The sequence below is a fragment of the Puma concolor genome, chromosome A1 (assembly GCF_028749965.1).
Source record: "Puma concolor isolate L17-30 chromosome A1, mPumCon1.1.hap2, whole genome shotgun sequence".
Lineage (NCBI taxonomy): Eukaryota > Metazoa > Chordata > Mammalia > Carnivora > Felidae > Puma > Puma concolor.
Window position 1 is genome coordinate 115,615,943 of NC_141667.1, and position 18,944 is coordinate 115,634,886.

The 18,944-nt window shown below is 35.8% G+C and overlaps 1 protein-coding gene across 5 annotated transcripts in view; it reads right to left on the bottom strand.

The window, feature by feature from the left end:
* Nucleotides 1-18,944, bottom strand: part of MAP3K1 (mitogen-activated protein kinase kinase kinase 1) — a 77,543-nt gene that overhangs the window by 13,011 nt on the left and 45,588 nt on the right. For all 5 annotated transcript variants that reach the window (XM_086700569.1, XM_086700591.1, XM_086700577.1 and 2 more), the window contains exons 3-11: nucleotides 16,183-16,383; nucleotides 12,093-12,293; nucleotides 11,612-11,728; nucleotides 11,143-11,291; nucleotides 7,256-7,377; nucleotides 6,570-6,651; nucleotides 6,272-6,455; nucleotides 3,456-3,734; nucleotides 388-509 (exon numbers count right to left, since the gene is read on the bottom strand). In XM_086700569.1, coding sequence (XP_086556695.1) covers nucleotides 388-509; nucleotides 3,456-3,734; nucleotides 6,272-6,455; nucleotides 6,570-6,651; nucleotides 7,256-7,377; nucleotides 11,143-11,291; nucleotides 11,612-11,728; nucleotides 12,093-12,293; nucleotides 16,183-16,383 — 1,457 coding nt within the window. The remainder of the gene's footprint in view (nucleotides 1-387; nucleotides 510-3,455; nucleotides 3,735-6,271; nucleotides 6,456-6,569; nucleotides 6,652-7,255; nucleotides 7,378-11,142; nucleotides 11,292-11,611; nucleotides 11,729-12,092; nucleotides 12,294-16,182; nucleotides 16,384-18,944) is intronic.

Genomic DNA, 18,944 nt, shown 5'->3' on the forward strand with positions numbered 1-18,944 from the left:
AATGGTTGGGTTTTTTCAACCAGGTATAATGATTTTATAGGTTATATCCTGTGTAACTCATTCTCTAAAGTGAGATTATATTTGTATCAGCTACTATTCTTACCAACTGGCCTTGAGATTAAGGACATTGCTTTATAATAAAAGAAAATCACAACACAATAATGTGGTTATCCATGCAGTTTGTTAGCCTGGTTTTTACTTGCCATTAGCCCTTCTCCCTAGTGCTGAAAATCTTTCAGTGTTACATTTTAATTTCAAATCTCATTTTAGAAAACAATATTCAAAGCCTCATTTAATAAATATGTATCAAATACTCACCAGGTATGAGGCTTGTTGCTAGGCTTTTAATATAAGAGGGTTTGAAGCAGTTCATCAATAGGGCCTTACCTATTGGCATCTGCACACTTGACTAGGATGGTGTCTACAACTGGCCGGAGAAGTCTCTGCAGTTTGATTCTTTCTGCCAAACTATGGCAAGGAGTATATACCAGCATGGCTCTCAATGTTTTCTGGGGGGGGGGGGAGGGGAAACCTGAAGGTCAGTTTAACTGCATTTGAAAAGCATCAGAGACTCTGGTATAATCTGAGACAATTTAATAAACAATACATAATGACAGGAATAGATTTATAACCCATAAATAAAATAATCCATGAATCCATATTGATACAAATAAAAAACTGAATAAATAAATATATGGGGTAGAAAGAAATGCTCTGAACTATTTCTATAATTTTTAAAGTATGTATTTCAAAATGAAAAGAGTTTCCAGTGCCCAAAACTGGAATAATATGAGCAACAATTTAAATGATGACAGGATTGCATTATAACCCACAGACTAAAATACTCATCAGCCTATATTGATAAAATTTAAAAACTGAATAAATACACAATGAGGCAGAAGAGACAGCTCCTCTTTATAGAAGAATTCCTATTAATGTAGAAGGAATGAGAGAAATAGGAAGTCACCATTAGAATACCACAATAATAACTGCTATAGACAAGATCCACTGAAAAATGCTAAACCAGTGAGCGAAATTCTGAAGAGAAACAGGGTCTTTGCATAGTCTCAAAGTATCTGCCTCAAAACATTTATTGTCATTTTATAGCAAGGAACCCCATAAACATCACCTTTACCAAGTGATGAAGGACAGCATCACCAGTACTTGGCACATCATGTACCCCTTGATACAGTGCACTAAGAATGCACATAAATCTCTGATATTCTTGTAAAAAATGCATAAACTGAACCTAATCATGAGGAAATATCATAAACCCAAAATGAGGGACATTGTTCAAAATAAGTGGTCAGCACACTTTCAAAGTGTCAAGATCTATGCGAGACAAGGAAAGACTGAGGAGCTGTCACAGATGGGAAGAGATTAAGGGAGCATGATAACTAAATGCTATGTGAGTTTCTGGACTGGATCCTAAAACAGAAAAAAAGACATTATGGAAAAACTGGTGAAAACTGAAGAAAGTCTGCAGCTTAGCTGTAAAGAACATTGCTGGAACAGAAGAATGTATTTGTTCTCAAGAGATATATGCTAAAGTATATGAGGTGAAATACCATGTCATGATGCCTACAAATTAACTCTCCAAAGGTTCAGCAAAGAATTAGGTATGGCGAGGGAGAGGAAGAAAAAAGAGGACAGAGGGGAGGGAGAGCTTTAAGGGAAGGAACCACTTCTGCCTGCCTTATGCTTGGTGCACTAAGTAATTATAGAGGAATCAGAATATAGTATGATTCTGAGTCCCTTCCCTCTACAGCTAACTAGATGGGAAACCATCTGAACTTAAGCAACAACCAGACAGGCAGTCTATTGAATAGTCAAGTATGTCTGAAGGTTTGTGTTAGATAACAGTAAGAAGAAGGAGGTTAAAAGTTGGGCCAAGAACATTGTTATGCTGGTCCCTGAATATTCTACTTGAAAAAATAGACCAAGGTAAGAAATATTTGGGAAATAATGCATCCTACTCCTTGATCTCATAGATTTCCAATGTACATTAGCTTACTGAAGGTTCCTAGAAGACTTCAGTGAACAACTCATTTAATTTGTGTAATTCATTGCTTATCAATTTTAACTGAACAAAGAACTCTGTCTTCAAGGGAAGTTTTCATAATCCTGCCAAACTTCCATGGAATATACTTTTGGAAATGCTGCTAAAGCAACAGAAACACCTAAAGGTTTCTAAGCTGGGGAGTAATCAAAGTGGTCTTTAAGGAATACCAATGGCTACTGTATAGTCAATGTTCAGTGTTCCAGACGTTATGATTAGAGGTTTTACATAATCTCATTTCAAACTTAAGAGGTAGTATTTTCCTTATAGGTGAGAAACCTGAAATTAAAGAGTCCTAAAATCACAATGCTAGCCAGTGGAAGAACCAGAATTTGAATCAAAGTCTCTATAATCTTAACCTTATGTCCAGATTACCTATGCTAGTCCCAGTTGAACTAGCAGATTATTTAAGTATCCTAGTTAGGATGATAAATTATGAGGTCACTCAGTTCTGACTTCAAATTCATGTTCATAACCATCAGGCTATACTACCTCTCAAAAAGAAGATTTATTAGGCATAGGTGTTATAGGATGATTAAAAAAAAGTGAAAGCAGAGGGATTAATGAGTTTTGAAACTGGCTAGGTAAGAATTATTCTGAAGCAGTGGTTGTGAATTGGGGCAACTGCATCCCTCCGGGGACACTCAGCAATGCCTGGAGACATTCTGGGTTGTCATGATGGGGAGGAGGGGTAAGAGAAGTGTGTTATGGGTATCCAGTAGAGAGAGGTCAGGGTTGCTCCTACACCTCCTACAGTGCACAAGACAGCACCCTTGCCCCCAACAAATAATTATCTGGCTCAGTGTCAATAGTGCTGAGGTTGAGAAACTGTTCTGAAGTTATGTATACTCAGAATGAAAAAAGTCAAATAGCCTCCAAAATTACAAATGAAACAAGCTCTTTATTCCATCTCATTTATGAAACACAACTTCCAATAGGTTAAATTAGAAAAACTGAATCATCTGTGTCCTAGAACCTTCCTCTGTGAAAAGAATCCTGAATTTACATACAACAATATTAACAATCAGTTCTCCTTAATGTGTAACTAATGGCAAAATAAGTAGCTTTGATCACTTGCTATCCATTAAGAACATTTTTAATCTGATCATATGTAAGGTGTAAGGAAAATGTAAAGATATGAAGAGCAAGACACTGTTGTCTTAGGGGAGAAAAGGCAACAGTATATAATAAAACTTGAATAGATTAAAACAAGTAAAATCCAAATGAAGAGATTAAATGGAAAATTGTAATTCCTGGGATTATGGAATAAAAACTTGAATTTTCCAAAATTAAATCAGGTAAAGTAGTTTTACTGGATTTTAAGGATGATACCTACAAGCTTAAAAAAAAAAACACCACAACCATAATGCTTTGGTTATATAATAAAGCTACTTACTAAAGCAGCAACGTACACTTTGTAGACAGGGTCAGCACAGACCATTGATAAAACGTTGCAGCATGCCTCTACCACGTCTCCTGAGATACTGGTCTGGGAAGACCCACTGGTGGCTCCAGCACTCGGGCTGCTTCTACCATTGCTCCCAGAATTTCCAGTGCTCTCCCCATTTGCCAATAGCAGAGCCCCACTAACATCATGGGAAAGACGCCTGAGAGCCATCTCTCTTACATTCCAGTTTCTAGAAAATAAGCAGCCAACGAGTTCCATTCCAAATACCTATAATCAAAAAAACACAATGAATTTAATGTGAAGAAAAACCAATAAACCTAAAGTATTTGGAAATAAGCATGATTTTTGAAAAATTGCGGACATTTCTTAAGTCTCTATCAATCTACGCAGGTTCAAATATGTCTAGCCACTTAAAAATCCTAAGGAGGAATTTAATACTCAAGTTTAACTGGTAATTATCAAAAGCCCTTAATATTTATTAGCTCAAATAAAATTAAGAGTGAACTCCATTAAGTAATTAGATGGAGGGGCGCCTGGGTGGCGCAGTCGGTTGAACGTCCGACTTCAGCCAGGTCACGATCTCGCGGTCCGTGAGTTCGAGCCCCGCGTCAGGCTCTGGGCTGATGGCTCAGAGCCTGGAGCCTGTTTCCGATTCTGTGTCTCCCTCTCTCTCTGCCCCTCCCCCGTTCATGCTCTGTCTCTCTCTGTCCCAAAAATAAATAAATGTTGAAAAAAAAAATTAAAAAAAAAAAAGTAATTAAATGGATAGTTATACATTTCTGTACTCTTATGCTTACCAAAGAAAAAAAACCTGTGAAGAACCCCAACTCTGAATTCTTATTATGGTAGTTACAGAGAAAAAACTGAAGATAAAGCCAAATCAAAACAGGCACTGGACTGTCCAAGGGATACAGAGTATTTCTCCTACAGATGACAGTGGTAAGTCAAAAGCTTTTAATGCGATTTCTGTCTTGTAGAAAAAGGTAAAAGAAAAAAAACACTCAGCAAAATTAGATGGAACTATAACGAATGGAGTGGAAAAATCTAAAGCTAAAAGAAAAAACAAAACTCTTGTGTTCAAATCAGCAAAGGATAATGATATGCCTATAATTAAAGTGCATGTTGGGGCGTCTGGGTGGCTCAGTCAATTAAGCTGCTGACTCTTGATATTGGCTCAGGTCATGATCTCACGGTGGTGAGATAGAGCCCCATGTCAGGCTCTGCACTGGGTGTGGAGCTCGCTTAGGATTCTCTGTCCTTCTTCCTCTGCCCCTTCCCTGCTTGCATTCTTGCTCTCTCTCTCTCTCAAAAAAAAAAAAAAAACAGCAACAACAACAACACATCATTACCATGTCTGTAAAGCCAGAGTCCCTAAATAACGGAAAGAGTACATGGTCTTGACATTATGGGACAATTAACTAAAAGTAAACTTAATACCTAAGAAAATTTATCATATGAAAATTTTTGAAATTTTAGAGATGAATAAACACCATTTTGGGGAAAACAAATGACTTATTTATAGATGTTTTAAGTTAATAAAGGAGAATAAATTAGAATATAGTTAAATTATTATATGCCTGGCACTCACTGTTAAAAAGCATACTATGATCAAAGTCTTAATTCTGTCTTATATTCTTAGTAAAAAACTAGGAATAGATAACATTAAGTGCAACCTAAAGCTTAAACAAAACACACTTGACCACTGCCTTGAAAGAATAGCATCCAATAGCTCAGTATCAATTTGAGAGTTCTCCTGAGGATTTATAGGTGAGGGCCTATGTTAAATATCATTAATGAACCAGTTAAAATAAGGTATGTGTATTAAGTTTGGAAATTTTATTAGATTCATGATAGGTTGATTATATGCTGAGAAGAGTTTCAAAAGCTGCAGGACTATAGTGGTCATAAAAAGAAAAAGGAAATAAATCCTAATGACATATAAACTGAATGAGTTAGTGTGTCCATTGACAAATTTAACAGTTAAACAGAACTTAACAGATTATTGAAAATATTTTACTTCACTTATCTACTGGAGATATTGGTTTGGGATTCATTCGTTCATTCATTCATTCATATTTTACAGAGAGAGTGAACGAGGTGGGGAGAGGGGCAGAGGGAAAGACAATCTTAAGCAGGCTCCATGCTTTGCGTGGAATTCAACATGGGGCCGGATCCCATGAACCATGAGGTCATGACCTGCGCCAAAATCAAGAGTTGGACACTTACCTGACTGAGCCACCCAGGCATCACTGGGATTCTACATTTTTAAATATCATGGACTAAAATAACAAAGAAAAATCACTAGAATCCAAGCAAACAACCAGTAGAAATTCTGATTAAGGAAGAAAAAAATATTTCATCCAAAGAGAAAATAAAGGACTAGGAACTGCCCTTACAAATAAAAATGACTAATATAAGGCAAATATCATACATTTTTTTTCAACCACTCAGCAATTATTAAGCAGCTATTATATATATGCCATGAAGATACAGAAATGAGAAATAGTAGGAATGGGATTAAACATTTGAATAAGTTAGCACTGAAGGGGTCTAGTGTCTATCCTTGGATAATCCTTAATGTCTGATGGTTCTAGAGATGGGCGGTGAGGCTCCAAAAATTTTTGAAATTTAAGCTTTATAATAAGCAGCATAGTATTAACACCAAAGGTAGAAATTTCCATCGAGTAAGAGTCATGATGGAGGCAAAGTAAAAGTATTTTCTTAAACTATCAACAACTGGGAGACAACTACATTAAGTGGTCTATAAAGGTTTATTTGAGAAATGAAGAACAAGAACCATTTACCTGAATCCATGGCTCAGCTAAATCTTTGTAAGCAGGAGGAATCTGCTGAGTTCCATAATGAGTAAGGTTAAAATTGCTCTCCTGACTCCTTCGTTGTGATCCAGCCAAAGGCTGCTGCTGTATGGTTTGCTGCTGTGCAGCTCGCAGGGAAGAAGGGGAATCCACAGGGCTTGACAACTCATGGCTAATTGAAAATTAACAAAATCTTGTTAAAAATAATTAACAGATTTAAATAACATTTAGGGAACATTTTAACTTTTTATTAGATACGTCCAAATCATTAATTCAAAACTGTTACCTGTAGAAATCGTGAGATCTCCATTTAGACCTACAAAGGGGACATATTAAAGGTTCTCTATTTCTTCTACATTCTTCTGCCCCTGAAAAATTAAAGGGAAGAACTTTACAAAAATATAAATGCTTAACATTAAGTAGTTATATATAATAATTGTTGCTAGTGGCTAGTATAGGTTTATATTGAAAGAACCTCAAAAAACAACCTGATCTATTTACCTAGAAGCAGGCAAACACAGTAGGTTAAATTTTATTCTGATGCACATACCTCTTGCAAATGCTGTTTTTTTAGTTACAACATGTATTTTGCTAACTATTTTTCAAAACATTCTGCCCACTGATTACCTGATAATGTTATTTCAAACCTGCTTTGATGTTACCCTGTCATGCCTGCCCAGGTCTTCTACCTCTTCACCTCCATGTACACTTCAAGACCAGAATCATGTTTCTAATTCTGTGCACTCCTTCCATTACTACATGTATCACACTATGTTACATTTCTTTGCTCACACAGCTCATCTCTTAAAGGATCCTAAACTCCAATTCATTGAAAACTTTACCTAAGGGCCTAGATATACTTGTTTTCTTCTCTCCCTAGTCTCCACAAAAGTCATGTTAAAATCCTAAATAATATAGTTGGATCATAGAGCAACTATTCTGAGTGAGCAGGGGGAGGAAAGAGCCACATACAGATTGACATGCAGTGGTGATGCAGCTTGTTCCTGCAGCCGTCTTCACACACAGTAAGACTTTCTTCATCAAGCATGCCCAACAAGCAAATAGGACACATCTGTTCCTCCTCATCTTTGATACTGTAAGGAAGGGGAAATGAAAGCATTAAACAGAAAAGAATATAATACAGAATTAATGGCATAGCTAAAAACAGTTTTGGATTCTTTGCAATATGAAAAAATAGAAATTCTTGTTAGGAAATCTTACATACAACTATTTGAGAAATTTATTTTTCCTATTAATTAGTAGAGTAACTTTAAATAAGATTTTGAGTTAAGCTTTCCTTGCTATGAGTACAATTCAGTATATAAACTATAATCTTAGAGACCCATATAGCCCCCAGATTCTGCTGTTCCTGAAAAACTGGTCTGAATGAGTGATAGTAAAGTAACAGTTTCCTAAAAAACGTTCCTGAAAGCTAAACAGGTCTAGCAAAGTCAGGATGCATGATTCCTCAGGTGAAGGCATACTTACTAGTCTCTCTCCCTCCTGACTATCTGCCCCTTTTCTTTATCTCTTTTCATAATTATGGAGCTACATGGAGTGGGGAAATGCTGTCAAAATATGCATGCAGCAATGACAAAAATTAACAAATACTGGAGAAATTATTTATACAACAATCTATAATAAAAATATTAATGGCAAAGATGATCCCAGCTCAAGTAACTTTTCAAATTACACCAAAATTAGCTTACTCAAAAGATTTAGAAAAAAAAAAATTCCACAATTCAGTCCCACTGCAAGTATAACTTACTACTGAAATGCTTTTCTGACTTAAAAAAAAATTCCATCCTGGAATTTTTCTGCTCATCTTTTTACAGTATATATTTTGTAAACATTATTTAGATCATTTATCTATAGAGATGTACAATTTCATATTCTACTTGTTACTAAACTCTTCATATACATAGTAAAAATTTAATGGTGGCATCATTTTCCACTGAGTAGATAGATCTAACTACATAAGCATTTATTTATTGTTGGACAAAAGTTGTTTCCGTATTTTCACATTTTAAGAAATAAGTAGAAACCTCTTTGTGCCCACTTCTACATTTCTGATTTTCTTTTCTTTAGCAGTTTTTTCAGGAGTCAAGTCATGTGAGTAGAGAGCAGATATTAGCATACTACAAGGGGATCAAATTAGCCTGTGCCAGCTTTTGTAAACAAAGTTTTTTTTTGAACACAGCCATCCCCATTCATTCACATATCTTCTATGGGTTTTTCAGCTACAAGGGCAGAGATGAGTAGTTGTGACAGAGACCCAGTGAACCTTAAAGCCCAAAGTATTTAAAGTATAAAAAAGTGTAATAATGCCACTTATTGATAACCATTAAACTTTCTGGTCATGTATGTATGTACCCATAATACCCTTTATATATATAAAAATTGGGTTCATGCATGACATACAGCATTACAACCTAGATTTTGTTTCATGCCATTCAGTATTCTTCAGAAGCATAATTTTAACGGCTGCATGAACTATTCCTAATATGGGTATACTTTAACCACTCCCTTGCTCCATGTTTAAGCTATTCTCAATTTTTCACAATACTGTGACAGTCATATATATAAATCTTGTGCATTTCTCAGATTAAACTTTTTTTCTTAAAAAAAGGTACATTTACCGGATCAACAAATACAAACATTTAAAAAAATCACATTTTTTTTTTTTTTTTTCCAGAAAGGCTATATAGCACTTGACATACAGTGATGCAAATCCTTACACAAGAACTGAATGGTCTTCATTACAAAGTCTCTAAATAAATTTGATACCTTTTTTTTTTAATGACCATTTTCTTAGTTATCAGGTTAACTAAACCATTTTCATGTTTGTTTCAATTTTTTTTTTAAGTTTATTTACTTATTTTGAAAAAAGAGAGAGAATCCCAAGCATGCTCCACACTGTCAGTGCAGATCCCAACATGGGGCCTGACCTCAAGAACTATGAGATCATGAACTGAGCTGAAATCAAGAGTCAGGACGCTTAACCAACTGAGCCACCCAGGCGCCCTATGGAATTCTTGTGTCAATACTGTCTTCATGCCCTTTGCCCACTTATGTACTGGGACCTTAGGTTCCTGTTTGCAGCTTTAATTTTTTTGGTAAAGTTTTTAAAGTATATTCCAATTGTCCTAATTGTTTTTTTACTCTTTCTTATATAATTTAAAATTAATACAATGCAATCAGGTTTCCAGATAAGTTTCTTTTTATTTTAGTCTTTAGATATAAAAATTTGTGATTACGTGAAACATAACCTACTTAGCAACACAGTATAATCTCAGTAAAATCTAGATTATAGCTTCTGTGGTTCCTCTCCATGTATACATTAATCCAAATGAATTAATATCCATAGTATAGCCAGCCCATATTTGGAAGGTACCTTTGTTTATTTTAGAGAGAAACTTTCTAACTTAACTTTGGCTACCTGGTTTTAAACATTTTTTATTTTTTCCAAAATAAAAAGCTACAGGAATGTCAACCAAAAGGAGAAAGGGTCCAGAATAAGTTTGGGTCAGGAAGCTTGAGAAATAAAATTCATTCTTTTCATCTATTTAGAAGAGATAAGTAGTAAGAGAAAGAGTTCTGAACTAAAAGTCAAGATGCTGAGGTTCTGGTTCTGCCTTTGCTCACCTGAGTGGCATGACCTCTTTTGGCTTCACTTATCATGGAACCACATAAACTAGAAATCTCTAATTCCCAAAAAGCTTGTAAAACTCTATGATTCTAAAACAAATTCATTTAACCAAAAATAAGGAAATTCAAACATTTACTTTTCCTATAGGTGAAAAAACTGGTCTCTCCATTTTTCACAAATCCCTTGATCTGATTACTTTCTATTTGTGAATTTTGAAGTAGTTTACAATACATAAAAAACTGATGGATGAAGATGGGATTTAATCACTTAGACCCGTGCTTCTCAAACAGGTGCCTCAGGAACACATAGGAGGTGCCCTTTTAAGAAAAGCAGCACTCTTTTCTGGAGTGATTTAAAAAACTCATTTTTACATTAAACCCAATAAGGAACTTGGAAAAGAAAGATAACTGACAATAATTTTTATAATACTAGAGACTTGAAAAATTTTTCACACTGGTCATTTTAGGCTATATCCTTCAGTATTGTATGTTCATTCTTATCAGCTAGGCAATGAAAAAGTTTGAGAAGTGCCGTAGATTTTAAATAATAATTGTGATTAATGGCTACTGCATCTCTTAATTACAATTGATTAGTCTGTTTCCAAGAGTATCCTTGGGCTCTCACAAGTAAAACAGCCTGTAATGAGGATTCCCTGAAAAGATCTATGAAAGAAGTAGTGATGTCATACAATTTAGAGATCCTGCATTTCAAAGTGATTTTGGAAAACCATTTGCCTTGTATATAATTTGTTAATAAAATTATAGACATATTTTTTACACACTGCTGCACCTTCATTATCTGCAAAAGAGTGATAAAACCTACCTAATGAGGTTGGCCTATGAACAGAATAAGACAACGTATTAGATGCTTGGCACAAAGTAATGACTGATAAACAGTAGCCACTTATATTTATACTTGCCACTTGATTTTTCTTGTGAAATGACTCTACTATATTCTGATATTTAAGGTGCCATTTTTCAACAGTGTGGTTTTTCAGGACGAGAAGTCCACATAAATATATGCATATATATGTGTGTATACACACACATGCTCAGATGATCTATGTTGTTTACCCTTGATTTTAACTTCAAAGCCAAGGTTCAATAGGTCAATTACTTTAGAGCAGCTTAACAAGTAGGTATAAAAAATTACCTCTAAAATTAAAAAGTAACACTAGATTAATGCTTTTAATTCCTTAAATAGTACTAACCTGTTTTCTGAACTAGATGTAGAAGTACTAGATGATGACAATGTATGAGAATTTGACATGCGTGAAACAAACTTCTGGATGGTGTTACGAGATGGAGCTTTGATCCTTGAGCTACGCCTACTGTGATATTTCTGGAACAAACTTTCAACCTAACATTGAAAAAAAAACAGTAACAATGATATTCATGCCATAATAACATATAAAGAATTCTATAGAGGTTGAATTATTTGTCTTTTATTTCATAAGTTTTTCACAAAGCCAATTTAAGAGCTTCAAAATAATAGCAGGTCAGTGTTCACATTCTTTTCAGTCTGGAGGAAAAAGTCAATAGATTATAAGAGATAAGGCTCAAATAATTCTTCTGTGTCTTTATAACTCTGTGTCAAAATGACTCCTCATGGAGAAGTGTCAGGAATGAGCCGTAAAAATTTATTAACAATTTTACTCTAAGGTACTTATTAAAAATTACCTCAAAATTCTTTAAAGTTTTTCTCCATAACATTGGGTCTGAAGGTTCTAGTTGAAACACCCGGAGCATAACAAATAACAGATGGATACAAAATGTTCCACGTCCACAGCTGCAGTTCTAGAGAGTTAAAAGAGAATTTATGGGTTAACAAATCTCTAGCTCTATTAGAATTCCTAAGATGATCACTTTTTTTTATATTTCCAAGTTTAACAAAGTTTCTATTTGCTTCATTATTCTTATGTAAGATATATAAGGATATGCAAGAAAAATCTATGTATGAACTAATCTCTTATTTTTGGTTAATTTATTAAATAGATCAAATCTGTATTCTCAAGTAGAAACCTTCACAAATACATTAAATAAAAATGTTTATCAGCCCAAAATATTTTTTAAACTCACTTTAGTTTACTGAAGAGAAATAAGTCATCTAAACTTAAGAAGAACAAATACTAATAAACTGTAGAATGGTGAAAGATCCTACCTGAGGCCCAATAAACACCCGGTATTTATTGTCTGGGCTGTCTCCTCCAATCAGGAAAGAGTTGGGTCCTATTTGTTGCAGTAAGTACAGCCTGGCCCGCATGACTTTGTTTACACGGCGGTTTGTCTCCTCAGGGCTGTATGGTGAGAAGCCATCCGGGGAAGGGGCTCTTCTAGGTGGTGTGATTCTCCCGCTCTGAAACTTCACAACATTGTTTTTGTATTAGGTAAATTGCTTACTTCTTGATAAGAAACACTTACCTTAAAAAAAAGGTCGTATCAGATGGCCATGTGGCATTTTATATTCTGAAAAAATGCCCCCAAATATAATGGGACAAAATGCATATTGCAAATGCTTTTATTTGACATACTCATCACAAAGAAACTTCTAAAATCACAGTCATCCCTATAAATAATGATAAATATCTGGCCAAGTGAGACAACCATGTGATAATTTTACAAATTGTAAATATTTTAGTTCTTTGAAGAGTATTATGTAAACCAAGATGGAAAGCATAAAAATTCACTTAGAAGCAAGCACAATGACTTGTTTCTAGTGATAAAAATTAAATATCCAGTTTCCTCACTTCCACTTAAGGTGTTACCAAATGCTCTTTTGCAAGAGCATATAAATGCTGCCATGCAATTCCTCCCATGGTGCAGTCTGTAGAGAACTAATGGCAAGTGACTTTCCCCAGATTAAGACATCTCACCAAAGGCTGATAAAACTTCTCCTGTGGTGAGGGTGACATATACCACTCTCATTCTACCTCACTGATTCCCCTAGAACTTGGTCTTTCCATCAGTGGTCAGTGGGAATTCTAATTCTTTTTGACACCTAATTTAATCGTTAAAGATAATAAATGTTGGTAAGAACACGAAGCATTAGAACCGTGCTGGTAGGGAAATAAAATGGTACAGCTCCTATGGAAAACATGACCCGGCAATTCCACTTCTAGGTATAAACCCAAGAGAAGTGAAAAGTTATGTCCACCCAAAGATTCATATACACATGTTCACAACAGCATTATATATAATAACCAAAGAGTGGAAATAACCCAAATGTCCATCAACTGATGAATGGTTAAGCCAAATGTGTATATCCACACAAAAGAATGTTATCTTCTATAACTTAAAAGTATAGTACTTCTGGGGTGCCTGGTGGCTCAGTTAAGCGTCTGACTCTTCATTTCAGCTCAGGTCATCATCTTGTAGTTCGTGAATTTGAGCCCTGTAACCACAGTGACAGTGTGGAGCCTGCTTGGGGTTCTCTCTCTTTCCTTCTCTCTCCGCCCTTTCCCAGCTCTTTCTTGCTCTTTCTCAAAATAAATAAACTTAAAAAAAAATGGAGTACTTTTAAACATAAAGAGAAGTGGGTGTATCAGAAATTAGTTTTGAATGTTAAACAACAAAAAAGAGGAAGAATGATATGGCACAACTAATACTTTGTGTTAAAATATGAATGCACATGGCAAAAATTCACACACTGATAATTTAAAAAAAAAATTTTAATGTTTATTTATTTTTGAGAGTGGTAGCAGGGGAGGGCAAGAGTGAGTGGGGAATAGAGGATCTGAAGCAGGCTCCATGCTGCTGACAGCAGAGAGACCAATGTGGGGCCTGAACTCATGAATAGTGAGATCATGGCCTGAGCTGAAGTCGGATGCTTAACTGACTGAGCCACCCAGGTGCCCAATGCACACACTGATAAGTAAACACAGTTTGTGGGGGAAAACAAAACTAAAACAAAGAGAGTATGGATACAACTTATATGATGCTGTGTGAAAGAAGCCAGTCACAAAAGACCACATATACTGCATGATTCCATTTACTGTATATGTAATGACCAGAAAAGGCAAATTATATATAGAGTCAGAAAGTACATTAATGGTTGCCTAGGGCTGAGGATAGACTGCTCTTTGGTCTGGGGTTTCTGGGGTGATGAAAATGTTTTAAAGTTGACTGCTGTGATGGCTATAACTCTGAGTAGACCAAAACCAAGGAACTATATAACTTAAACAGGTAAACTGTACTGTATAGGAATTATATCTCAATACAGCCATTATTTTTTAATAGGCAGTTATTAAAAAAAAACACAAGTACACGTATACATGTTATGTGACCTAAGTATTCATACTATGGATTTGCTCACAGATGTGCAAAATGATGTATAACTAAAAAGTATGTTTGCATACTTTTTCTTAGTCATGAAAGTGAAGAAGGAATATAAATGTCCATTAGTATGAAGTTCATTAAACTATGATTTATCCAGATAATGAAATGCTAAGTTGCTGTTAAATGAGGGGTAACTTTGACATCTATCCTAAAGTGGGAGAGGGCAAGGAAAATGTAATTTGTATGTACTCGTGGTAGACTTTTACTTTGATGGCTCCTATGAACCACACTGCCCAGTACTTGCACCCTTGTGGAGTCCCCCACCACACTGATTCTGGGTTTGCAACTGGCATGTAACTACTTTTGGGCAATAAGGCATTAGGAAATAAGGCAGCTTTATAAGAACTTCCACACTGGACTTGCCCTCCTGATACACTTTTTTTTTTGGCTTAACAGAAATTTGTTTCACAGTTTCAGAGGTTAGAAGTCCAAGAGCAGATGTCAGCAGGGTGGATTCCCTCTTAGGACTGTGAGAGAAAATATGTTTCATGTTCTCTCTTACCTTGCAACACTTGGTGTTGTGCTGTGAGAACGAAAGAGATGTCAGCAGCCCCCAACTGTTCTAGCATCCCAGCTGAAACACCAGATATGGGAGTAAGGAAGCATTTTGGATATTCTAACTTCCACAGATGCCATGAGGAACAGACAGAAGTCACTCTTGCCGAGCTCCACCTAATTTGCAGATTCATGATTGTTCTTATTTTAAGTTTTGTTTTTTTTTTAATAGCTCATTTAAAGGTGTGTCAACATAAAGCCAATAAATACTGGTAGGTAGCTTGGGCTTTAATGTGAAAAGATTCACTTAAAATTTACTTCTGGAAGGATTTATATGCAAATCTCCCCTTGGTAGGCATGACCTTAATCATTCTACCATTCACTCATTTGCTCTTCAAGTTTAGAAAGTCAATTTTAACTTGCATTTTGCCACTAGAGGTCTCATTCTTTCATTTTCTCTCTGGAAGTTAGCACCTATCATTTTGTAAATCTCTGATGTCTGATTTAAAATAGAAGACAGCTGGATTCTCATTGATGCTTCTGCATTCAGTCTGCTGTGATACTATGTTCTGGTTAAAGTACATGAAGAAAATGTGGCTTTACAAATATATGTAGCTGGGAAAGGTATTGTAAAAGACAATAATTATGAACACTCTTTTTTGATACTACTCCAAAGAAGTGGTTTCTTAAAGGAGACTGATATGGAATCTGAAACCACACCAACAAACTTTTCCTACTGTTACACATTAAAATCCAGATGGTATATCTCACACAATTTGAATGGATCATTTACCTAAGGATGGTTTTGTTTCATCATGCACTGGTCATCGGGAAAATACTGGTTCACTAAGTTATGCAGATCTCTCAAATGTTCACACATTTCACTGTGCGATATATATGGAAAAAAAAAATCACAGTTGATAAAATCACTGATCTCATTAGAAAATTCTTTTAAGGATTGGGAAACTGTCAAGCTGACAGTGGTAGATAGTTTTCCAAAATTCTAATTTTTGCTTGAAATCTCAAATTTTACCACTGGTGAAAAAACATTTCCGTTGCATTCCTTCAAGTTCCTTCCTTCACTTAACTAGTCTTAAAGAAAATGCCAAATACCCAAGTGAAGAATACATTTTCTATTGTCACAGTTTTAATTCAGGTGAATGCACCAGCAGCTTTACCCACCAATTTAAATGTTAATGCAGTGAAAGGGGCAAATAACATCTCAGTTTTATTACCGAATTTGCTTTGAATTAACGGATCCACAGAAAAGGTCCCAGGACCTTCCCTCTTCCCCCAACGTAGGGCTTGTGGACCACACTTTGAGAAGTGCTGCTTTATCAGATGTCTAGCAATATTTTCTGTGTTACAGATGAATCTAAAAATTGTAGAAACTTAACATGCTTGTTGAAACATTAACTTACAGGTACGGGGGAGACTCTCTTTCTCCTTACTCCTGGAGATTCAGATTTCACTGTGCGGCCCGCCGGGGAGCTGCCGGGAGAAGGACTGCGGCGGCCCTTGGGAGCTGGTGAAGCGGTGCTTGCCTGGCTTTCTCCTGGAGACTCAGCTGCCAAGCTGTGAGTTTCAGAACCGTCTCCTTTAATAGGGATTGGTTTTACCACCTAAATTAAAATTCCAATATTCTCATTACTTAAAAATATAAAAAATAAGTAAATTTGAACACAACAAAGAGATGAACTCGTTTTTCATCACACAATATTATACAAATATAACAGACAACATATCAACTTTTGTTTAGTCTTACTTCAAATGATATAAATGTAAGACTTTTTACCCACAGATTTCATTAACGTAGGCTTTATCATTACTTAAAATGTTATTATGTAATTTTAGAAATTTAGCGTTATCTGTTATTATGTGCCCTAAATCACTTAACATTAAAAATCAACAACCACAGGTTAGTAAACAAATGTGAAAAATAAGCACTTATACCTTCTACAGTTAACTTATTCAACTAGATTAAAGTAGATGTTTTTTCATTTCTATTGAGAAAATGCAGGATCTTGAAAACAATAATGGGAGTAATTTATGTGCCCAAATAGTCTAATCGATACAAAGCCATTTTGCCTTTTTTTTTTTTTGCAATGTTATGTTACAATAGTTTAGACATATATTTCAGAATCACCAAAAGAAGCTAGATATTTAAAAGATCAATCTCTCAAGCACAAATGCAGGCTATAAAACCTGCTATTTCTCAACAGACCTAATCTAGCTATGACCAAAAGGCCATACACTGTAGCCTTAGCCAACCATCCCCACCTTCCTTCCACTACTCTTCTACTGTTCTACTAGCCAGCTGCTGTGCCTACCACACACGCCTAACCTGGCCTTGTCCTGCACTCTCACTCCCACTCTCCCTTCTAATCCACATCTCTAGCCTGCAGCATACCAGGTAGCATACCTTCACCTGGTGAAAACACCCATCTTTTAAGGCTCGGTTAAAATCCTACCTTTAACAAAAGTGCCCTTAACTCTGTCAGCCTGACATTTTTCTTCTAAGTCATCATTGCTTTCTGCCCACTCCACACATCTGGTGTATACTCACAAACTGTTCTGTGGTATTTCATGCCTTTATTTTTATTTATAAGTTGCATTTTCACTACTGGAGATATTTATACCTCACTTATATTTCAAGAAGGATCTGATGTAATTTATATAAGTCACAATAAACACAATCAGATTTCCCAAGTAGACTATAAACTTCTTAAGGGTAATATGAAATCTGTAAACTGTAACATACAGGGTAGTATAATTGAGCTAAGGACTACGTGTCACATGTCTTACTCCACACATCTCTTCCCTCTTTAGCTCTGTCTTGTATTTAAGGATTTGCCAGAAAGGGGACAGTGAGAAAAACCAAAATTTCGTCTTAGAAAATGGAATGTCCTTAGTTTATATGTAATAAAGGATTGGCTTTATTGGCTTCTTTTTAAAAAGTTGTGGGGCGCCTGGGTGGCGCAGTCGGTTAAGCGGCCGACTTCAGCCAGGTCACGATCTCGCGGTCCGTGAGTTCGAGCCCCGCGTCGGGCTCTGGGCTGGTGGCTCGGAGCCTGGAGCCTGTTTCTGATTCTGTGTCTCCCTCTCTCTCTGCCCCTCCCCCGTTCATGCTCTGTCTCTCTCTGTCCCAAAAAAATAAATAAACGTTAAAAAAAAAAAAATTTAAAAAGTTGTAATTTCTGCTTTATGGTATTCTCAAAAGATTTAGACTCTCCACTAGCACAAGGAGCTCCAGAAAGCAACACATTCAAATGGCTTTACCTACTCAAAAGTTCTTTGTAGTAACTGGGTAGAAATTTACTCCCTTCTATAAGTTATTTCAATAGAACTTTCGCTTTTCTAAGATAAATTCCTGATTTCTTCATCTTTATCCTCTGACATGATTACTAAAACAGTGAGGGGTTCTCGCCATACTACTTCCTATGAAAAACAAATGGAAGAAATGTGGAAGCTCAGCTGGAAAGGAAAGGACTCATGAGTAACACAGCTTAAAAAGCTGGTAGATAAAGGAACAATTAAATATATTCTATATTGGCTCCATGGGTAAACACCAGTAGGTAGAACATGCAAGACAACACAATGATGAGGGATGTCTATGTGGCTATCAAGCACTTGAAATATGGCTATGTGGCTGAGGAACTAAATTTTTACTTTATTTACATTTAATTAATTTCAATCTGAACTTAAATAGGCAAGTGGGATGAATGGAGAGCTAGCTGGTCATTTGGCAAGGGTAAAGGTCAAGGGTTTCAAATGTCAGGTGAGTAGCTTGCCCAATAACTTTTATGATTATGTCCACCATCCCTTTGCCTACCCCAAACCTAATCAATCTTAACTTATCTTTGTTTATAAAGGACAAAAAACTTGCCGATACAAGCTGATACGGGATCACTTAACAACTGAGGTCTACCTCCTTTGTAAGAATGAGAAGCACATTTCATAGTATTTGTATACCTTAAAAGAGAATAACCACGGCAAAAGATGGGGTATGACGTTCTCTCCTAATCCTAGTAATCTAGGTTTCTTTCCTCAAACCCTGGGCATCTTTTAAATTTACCTCAAACTCTATGAGGCTATTCAGTTTTTGCTTTCCTGGATGATTTCTGGAACTCAGATCTTTGGATCCTATCTTAGAGAGAGAACATTAGAAAATTGCTTTTCTTTC